The sequence below is a fragment of the Oratosquilla oratoria genome, chromosome 38, assembly GCF_046742065.1.
Source record: "Oratosquilla oratoria isolate Oo_2021 chromosome 38, ASM4674206v1, whole genome shotgun sequence".
NCBI classification, from domain to species: domain Eukaryota; kingdom Metazoa; phylum Arthropoda; class Malacostraca; order Stomatopoda; family Squillidae; genus Oratosquilla; species Oratosquilla oratoria.
This window is the reverse complement of record NC_134814.1, coordinates 26,530,629-26,539,226: the sequence shown is the minus strand read 5'-3', so window position 1 is coordinate 26,539,226 and position 8,598 is coordinate 26,530,629. Positions and strand designations below refer to the sequence as shown.

General features: G+C 46.3%; 1 protein-coding gene across 6 annotated transcripts in view; it reads left to right on the top strand.

The window, feature by feature from the left end:
- The first annotated feature begins 495 nt into the window (after positions 1 to 495).
- The window catches only part of LOC143020029 (uncharacterized), a 179,612-nt gene continuing 171,509 nt past the window's right edge, over positions 496 to 8,598 (top strand). For 5 of the 6 annotated variants that reach the window (XM_076176157.1, XM_076176154.1, XM_076176156.1 and 2 more), the window contains exon 1: positions 5,753 to 7,296. In XM_076176157.1, the coding sequence (XP_076032272.1) occupies positions 7,065 to 7,296 (232 nt within the window). In that variant the 5' untranslated portion in view covers positions 5,753 to 7,064. Of the gene's footprint in view, positions 1,872 to 5,752; positions 7,297 to 8,598 lie in introns of those variants that run through there. The other variant, XM_076176155.1, reaches the window with a different exon arrangement.

Sequence of the window (8,598 nt, the reverse complement as noted above, 5' to 3'; positions counted from 1 at the left end):
GTGGAAAGCGTCGTGGCCTCCCACGCGTGAGGTCCTGAGGAAGACGCGCTCACGGCATAAAAACCTTTCACAGATACAAACCGTTGCTGTCCCTAACAAGGTGGTGTGTATGTGTGTGTGTGTGTGGTCGCATCATTACTCATGGATCGTAATGTATGGACTATAGACTCATCCGGGAGGGTAATAAGTGTAGATTATGTGTTCAGCGCGTGGTCCAAGACCATAGAAAACCCGCACTTACACACACACACACACACACACACACACACACACACACACACACACACACACAGAGAGAGAGAGAGAGAGAGAGAGAGAGAGAGAGAGAGAAACACAAACACACACACACATTGTAACAGACGCGCGCACGAACATACTCAAGCCACACGTGCATGTGTAATGTGCATATTTGTATGTGCTGCAAGGAGGAGGTGGAGGAGGAGGAGGAGGGCCCCCTTGTGGGCGAGGACGTCGTCGCTGTCAGTGGTAGCGAAGTTGTGGTGCAGATAATATAGAGGAGATCGCAGGCGCTCCTGACGACAGCGGCAGTAGACGCCCTTACCAGGGGTCTGGTCCCGGCATCGTCTCCTGGAGGAGTTCCCCAGGACACTGTGCCCAGGAGACCCCTTCAGAGCCACCCGGTGCTACATAAGGGTTGCCAACTGAAGGAGGTGAAGGTAGAGCTTACCGAGCGTGCGGTGGGGAAGCAGTGGTATATCTTGTGTGGGTAGGTTGCTGCTGATTGCCTAAATAGAAAGGCTGCCCGGGTCCCTCTAGAGGACAATTGCCCCTAGGGCTTACACTAACGGGGTCCCTGCCTACGTAGTGTTTAATTTTCTGTAATTGAGTGGGTGAATTAGCGATATAGCTGAACGTGTTTGGCGCCGGTGGGAAGCGCGTTTAGAAGGGAGCAGATTCGCTTGCGTACAATCGGTAGAAAAAGTTTCAACGCAACATTAGTGCGTTGACCTGTGTTAAAAGCACGCGAGATGGAATCAAAGGCTTGAGCGGTGACTTGCACAAAGTATCGTTCGCTCTGAAGACGAAATAAAATGAAAACGAGTGCGAAAAGTGCGCTAGTAGATGATTGACCCAAGTGCTCACGGTATGCCAGTGTTGTAACAAGTAAGTAATAACACGTTCACGAATGTTGCATAATTTTTCGTTCAGGCAGTCGCCATACGATTTTATTCGACGAGACCGACCAAGGGCTTCCGTAGAAACGTTACATTGCGTGGAAGGCTTACCAACCCTCCCGCCATGCACGATGACGTCATCGGTCAGTGAGAAAGCCATCAAAAGTCACGCTCAGCTGTGCAGTTGGTACGCGTGGATCGTGTGTGTGGGGGCTATTACGAACCGCTCGTGAATTTCCTAAACTCAGCGTCTCGTGGCGTACGCCCCGGATCTTAAGCCCTAAAAGGACATCTACGGGGACAGTACTCAAGTGGCACTTGAGTCACGGGCACGTGGCGGGAAGGACCCGAGCAATCTCCCGTGGTGCCAAGAAGGACGGGTAGCTAAGCGGTCGAACTCGGTGAGCTGGAAGACTTCGGTGACGTATGGGGAACTTCCCCACGTCGCCCGAGCTCCATCGATGTTCCACGAAGATCTGCAACCACACCCGCCCCGCCCTGCTGTCCCGAACCATCCGAGAACCTGCTTGGAGCTTCGCCAGTCACCCTCGAAAGAAGGTCACGAGTAGAAGGAGGACCTTGTGTTCTTCCTTTGCCCTCAGGAAGGAACCTCAGCGTTCCACGCGTTTTAGAGAAGATCCTGAAGAAGGAGCATTAATTCATACAGCATGATATGCTGCCGTGAGCCGTCCATGGCCACAATCAAGGACATGTGTCTCACGGTGATGGTAGCAGGTAAGGCACAAGTGACTTGTGAAGTAAAAACGTTTCTTTGCGCGTCCGTAGTGACGTAAACGTTTCTGTGCGTCTATAGTGATGTACACACGCGCAAGTGCGCGTGTGTGTGCTTTTTAGTGGTTTTGTGTATTCTTACCAAATTTGCAATTTACAGTAACTGAGCTCCGCTTGTGAATTACGTTTTTTTTTTGTGTTGTCATTATCAAAAATAGCCTTGAATTCGTTTATGGGTTTGAACTTGGCTGTTTCCACGTTATTCTACAAATCTATGCACAGCGTGTGTGCGTGTGTGTGTATGTGTGTGTGTTTAGAGAAAGAAAATACCAAGTGGCAACATAAAGACGTCTTTATTGATTTAATTCTTCCGAGTGGACGGACTCCGGGGGGCAAGGAAGAATATCGATCGAATGAATGTAAAACGGGCCCTACACGATCAATATTATTGCTTAATATTTTGCACAATATTATTGATGGTGTAGCTATGGTATTTGATGTCTTCAATATACTGTGTCATTCCTTTATGTCTTTAATATATTGTGCCATTCTTGAATACCGTCCCTATACTGTCAATAATATTGTAGAATACGGAATATTGCGCAATAATATTGATCGTGGATGGCCCGCTTAACTCGTCCCGGACACTTCTCCAGCGCTTCTGTCCTTGTTGCGTCATCGTGTTGAGAGTGATTAAGTAGATTTTATTCTGGTTTATATAAAACGAGTTTATTCAAGTGCGGGAGGATGAGAGGGGCGATGGTGGTCTCGATTGACTGGGAGCATAGCGAATGAAATCGTCTTGGCATTAGCCAAAACACACACACACACACACACACACACACACACACACACACACACACACACATATATATATATATATATATATATATATATATATATAATGTGTGTGTGTGTATATATATATATATATATATATATATATATACATATACACACACATTATATATATATATATATATATATATATATATATATATATATATATATATATATATATATATAAAGTTGATGACTCGACATCCAAAACACATTGATGGTGACTTCTTCCTCTTCTTCTTCTTCTACTTCTTTTTCTTTTTCTTATGCATTTTCTTTTTTTTCTTCTTCTTCACATACTCTTAACTAACTATATCAACATACACAACATAAGATAACGTACGGGAGTAGCGCAAGATGGCCCATAAGGACAGAAACGATAGTAAACTACAGGCCTACAACTCTCTCTCTCTCTCTCTCTCTCTCTCTCTCAGTGTATACCCATTTGTCATTCAGCGAAGTAAGTGAACCCAACTTACTGCCCTCGATGTGAACGAAAACATGGTTTGGCCTCGTAGTGCACAAGTCAAGGTTGACCTCCAGGCTGTAGGTCGTCCTTGACCTCACAGGTGTCACTGGCAGGTCAGCAGGTCAAGATCGAGAGGCTGACTGAAAAGAGTTCACTTATATTGACGTACAGTGTTGTATAAGCATTGTGCTATTATGTAAACATAAATATGCTATCTTGTAGGCATTAAGCAAACACATTGATACTGTTGTGCAAACAGTGATGGTATGATATAAACAGACCTGACCTACAGTGAAGCTTGTGTAATACAAACAAGCGTCATTGATTGGCATATAAACAGTGATATTGCTACGTAAACAAACATGTACAAACAGTGATGTTAGTGTGTAAAGAGTGGATACGACTGTAAACGAATACAATAGTGCTTATGCATTGTAAACACATATACCACAGTATAACTTTATTCGCAACTTGTATGATTTTAATCATGCGAAGAGAGTGACAAAACAATGGAAAGAGTGAAGAAGGAAATAAATAAGAGCTGGTTTACCAACAGTGGTTAACGAATGGAATTAACTTAGTAACCTTGTAGTAGTGAGCGCTGAAACAATGGGCTATTTTAAGAGAAGATAACTTTATGGATAGGGATGACGGATGGTAAGGGACATGGCACTACCTAGTGTAGGCCTTATGGTCTCTTGCAGTCTCTTCCATCCTCATTCTCGCCAATACTCTTCCACCATTAATATGTTGTTGTCGTGTCTATGTGTTGTCCCAATGCTAAACAGTTAATACAGGACTCATAAAGTATTTGAGTCCAGCGAATACCGTCTTGAACTCTTGAGGAGGTGGTCGTAAGTTCGATCCCCGGGACCCACTGCGGGTCTGACGCGTAGGTTCCCGACACCCCAGGCGGGGAGGCGACCCAACAACGTCCTGGAAAAAATGAGCGGCTTTCTGCAACTGACAGGGCTTTGCCCTACCAGAGGTTTCTCACTTCCCACTGCGTAGGAGTGGGAAGTGAGTTTATGAGTAGTTTATTTTTCACTTGAAGCCTCTTCCAAACTAATCTGTTGGCTTTAAAGTTTGCGAGGATGATGGGTGAGGTGATGTCTGTGAAAGCAACAATTTCTTGGTTAGTACAAAGCAAGGACTACTAGTATAATAGTAGTCCTTGGTACAAAGTTATGGCTCTTTTTTTATGAGGAAGACTCCCCTCCCTCCTCCTCTCCTCCTCTCCTCCTCCTCCTCCTCTCCTCCTCCTCCTCCTCTCCTCCTCCCCTCCTCCTCATCTTCCTCCTCCCCCTTCTCCCCCCTTCTTCTTGTTCTTCTTTATTTCTTTATTTTTCTTAGAGTTAATACTTCATGGAAGACCGTGTGTGTTTCATCAGGACTGCGCCTTCTCACAAAGCTGAGGCATCCCAAAAAGTCTCGGCGGAAAATCTTTACGATCAAATGTCACCCAACATATGTCCTTCAAACTTACCAGCCTTGAATCTCTCGGGCTACGACATTTGAGGCTTTCTTAGATAAAGAGGGCTAATCATTAGCCTCACAATTCTGAGGGAAAGAAGCCAAACTCAGAGTATGGGATTCATTGTATTTAACGTTCGCCCAGTAGGGCGTCTTCAGAAATAACATAGTAGACGAACATCTGGTTCCTTATATAGCCCAAGCTTGCAGGGCTATATAAGGAGTTGCTGCTGTTTACTTAGCCTCACAATTCCACTAAAGCCTGTCTTTGTCATGATAAAGGTACGCTCAACGATCGCTCAACGATGATCGTCCAACGATTTTCTAGAGCACTAATTCTTTGTTTTTGAATGATGGGGATGTTTTGCTTCGAGTTGCAGCAAAGTACGATAGGCTGATCATTTTAACCGAAAATGCCAACGCTGTGATATTAGGCAAATAATCTTACCGAGCAAAATATAATGCCCGAAATGTATAAGGATTACTGGATTCCCACTTGTCATCGCTTCCGATTCCTCACTGAAGCAGACGATGATGCTGAAATCGTTACATGAAGTCAACTTGTAATACTTCAGTTCAAGAACACGTGAGACATTTTCATGAAAATGTGTGTTTTGGGGTCAAATGTTGTTGTTTTTGTTAAGTTTGTTCACTCCAATGTGGCGCGTGTGAGGATGACTGGTGAAGTGGCCAGCAGCATCTGTCCCATATCCGTGGGGGGGGGGGGGCAAGAGTGCCAGTTATAGGAACATGGTGACGTCATAGGGAGGTATAGGGGGGCCATATCACATGCCCCCCGTGATTTCTCTCTTTCTCCTCTCTCTCTCTCTCTCTCTCTCTCTCTCTCTCTCTCTCTCTCTCTCTCTCTCTCTCTCTCTCTTTCTCTCTTTCCCTCTTTCTCCTGCCAGCCCAGTAACCCCTAAGGATCGGTTTGACTCTCCATGGTTTCTCATGGAGTGTTACCATGCCTCCTACGAGTCCTCGGAGCCTACTATGATACAGATCACCGGTAGCGGGGACTGCCCATACTCCCCTTCCGGTGCCACCACACTTGTCACTAAGCGCCATCGCCTCCGGACCCTCAGTACCATTGATAGGTCGATCCTCTGCTGACACGCTCGTCAAGCGCGGACTCCTGGCAGAGGAAGACCTCGAAAGTGGTGGTGGTGGACCTCGAAAGGGTTCTTCTCCAACGCCTCCTCCTCCTCTTCGTCCTCCTCCTCCTCGTCCTCTTTTCGATTTTTTTTATGGTGGCACTCAAACGGGTGCTTCTTTATCAACTAGCCTCCTCCTCCTTCTCCTCCTCCTCCTCAGACTTTGGTCTTTGTGGTGGTCCTCGAAGAGGTGGATCTCCTCCACATGTCCTCCTCCACCTCCCCCAAGGCGTCTTTCTCCTGACGAGGCAATGGCTGGTGTGTGTAGTGTACGGCTCTGCCTGTCGGCCCCCTACCAGCGTCATGTGATCTAAAGCATTTGGTGGGTCTTGCAGTAGACTCAGAGCTTTGGATAGTGAGAGCTCTGAAGTGAGACTTAGTGTCAAGCAGGATACGTCGTGTGTAGTGCGTTAGTGACAATTTTAGTGCCGTTGCTTATAGACAATTGGGTGAAAAGGGCACCATGTTCATGATGCGTGATTATAGTGAAAATGAGTGAAAGTGAAGAATATAGTTCATAGACATATAGTGATGACAATAATCTATACCTCGTAGTGATACCTTCAGTGAATAGTGAGGCTTGTAGTGTATAGTAAAGCCTATTGGTGCATAGTAAGACCCGTTGTGTGTATCAGACCCTCCAGAATATATTGGAACCCGTCTGTGCTAACTTAGTGAGGCTTAGTGTCGCTAAGTTCTTAGTGAGTTAAGGAGGCGCCACGTTGTCGTTCGGAGGAGGAGTTGGTGGAGTTGTCGGTGACACTGACCCTGATAAAAGTGCACAACTCACTTGGGGGCGCCTGTCCGCGTGAGAGAACAGAGCATGTGCGCCATCGCTCCACTCTCGAATACCCATCATGCCCTAATATCTCTCCCATTCTAATACCCCTCGCTGGTCCCAATATCCTTCTCAAGGCCTCCCAGCACGTCCAAATACCCCCTTTCGTACTGAAATAGATCCTAACCTAATACACGTCAGACATAGATATCCCCACACCCTCTCATGTAACTGCTCCTTTTCGCTCTTGAATATACCTGTGTTAAATATCCCCCACTCACACTTTTATAATATCCCCTCACGCTCTTATAATACCCTCACGCCTCTCACGAGCCCTTACGTTGCCGGCAAGTGGCAGCCAAGGTCATCGAGGGCCTCTGAGTCAAATCTCCTCCGGGAAGACATTTCGCCCTCCCTAGGAGGACATTTCACCCACCCCGAGGAGGACATTTCGCCTATCCCGAGGAGGACATTTCGCCACCATGGAGACAGTGGTCGCTTCGGCGCCTCGTAGCTTCGTCCCGCCCCGCCCTGTCCCAAAGTCTTCTTCCTCCTCTTCTTTGGAGGCCGAGGGCCAACGAAGAAGAGGAGAAGGTGGAGGAGGAGGATGGGAGGGCAGTAGCACTGGGAGCATCAGCAGCAACAGAAGGAACAGCACAGACGGCGCGACTCTGAGTGAACGAAGGGGGTTTAATAAACCTCTTCACATCCTGGGTAAGCAAGAGGAGGAGGAGGAGGAAAAAGACGAAGAGGAAGAGGAGGAAAAAAGACGAAGAGGAGGAGGAGGAGGAAAAAGACGAAGAGGAGGAGGAAAAAGAAGAAGAGGAGGGGGAGGAAGGGAAGAGTATAAGGACTAAATAGTCGTGTTAAGGGAAGGAGATGGGGTATTAGTGGAAGGAGGAAGAAGAAGGAGGAGTAGGAGGAGGAAGGGGTGGAGGAGGAGGAGGAGGTGGGTTGTGAGTAGGGTGGGCAAGGACATTTGCAAGAGGAGTGGGAGGAGGGTGAAGGGAGGAGTGAGCGAATTAATCATTGTACTTCTTTGTTGTAACTGCCCCCCCCCTCTCTCTCTCTATTTGTTGACTCACTACATTTATTGTATTCTGGCTAACACGAAATGATTTCACTGTCTCCCCTCTTCCCTTCCCTTCAGCCTCCTGGCGTTCCCTCTTTAGAGAGAGAGAAAGAGTGACGTCATCTTTTATGACTTGTGTATATTTGAATTTGTGTAGATAAGAGTATAAACGTGTTATTGCGCATGCGCACACTCCTACGTATTCATTCGTTTAACCCTTTCTACACTCAAGGAGAGTTGCCGAGATGAATAAAATCGCATGGCGACAGCCAATGGAAAACGGAAGTGGTGACAGGGTTGAGCCAGAAGGGAATCAACAAGTGAACATTTTCGTCACTGGACAATGTTCTGAACATACATAACATATGAATGAAGGAGACTGCAAGAGACCTTAAGGCCACCAGGCAGTTCCATGTCCCTTACCACCTGCCATCCTCATCCATAAAGTTATTTTGTCTTTAAACAACCACTTGTTTCAGCGCTCACTAACTACATGGTTACAAGTCTATTCCATACGTTAACCACTACCGGTATATTGATAAATTAGGTCTTGGCTATTTCCTTCTTAAATCTAAGTTTGACCAATTTAAGTCCATTACCGCGAGTCTTGCCCAGTTGTCTTAATATGATGACCTTGTTTGCATCTACCTTGTCAAAGTAATAAGTGAGGAAGGAATTGGTTTACTAATAGGGGTCAACGAATGGAATAGAATTAGTAAACATGTAGTGAGCTCTGAAACTATCTGTTGTTTTAAGAAACTGTTAGACAACTTTATGGATGGGGATGACAGGTGGTAATAGACATGGAGCTTCCTAATGTAGCCCTTATGGTCTCTTGCAGTCTCCTTCATTCTTATGTTCTTATGTGAGCAATAAGTTTTACGTGAGGTTTTGAGCGTGTGCGTGCGTGCGCGAGCGCGCGTGGGTGGACGAGCTCGCAGATC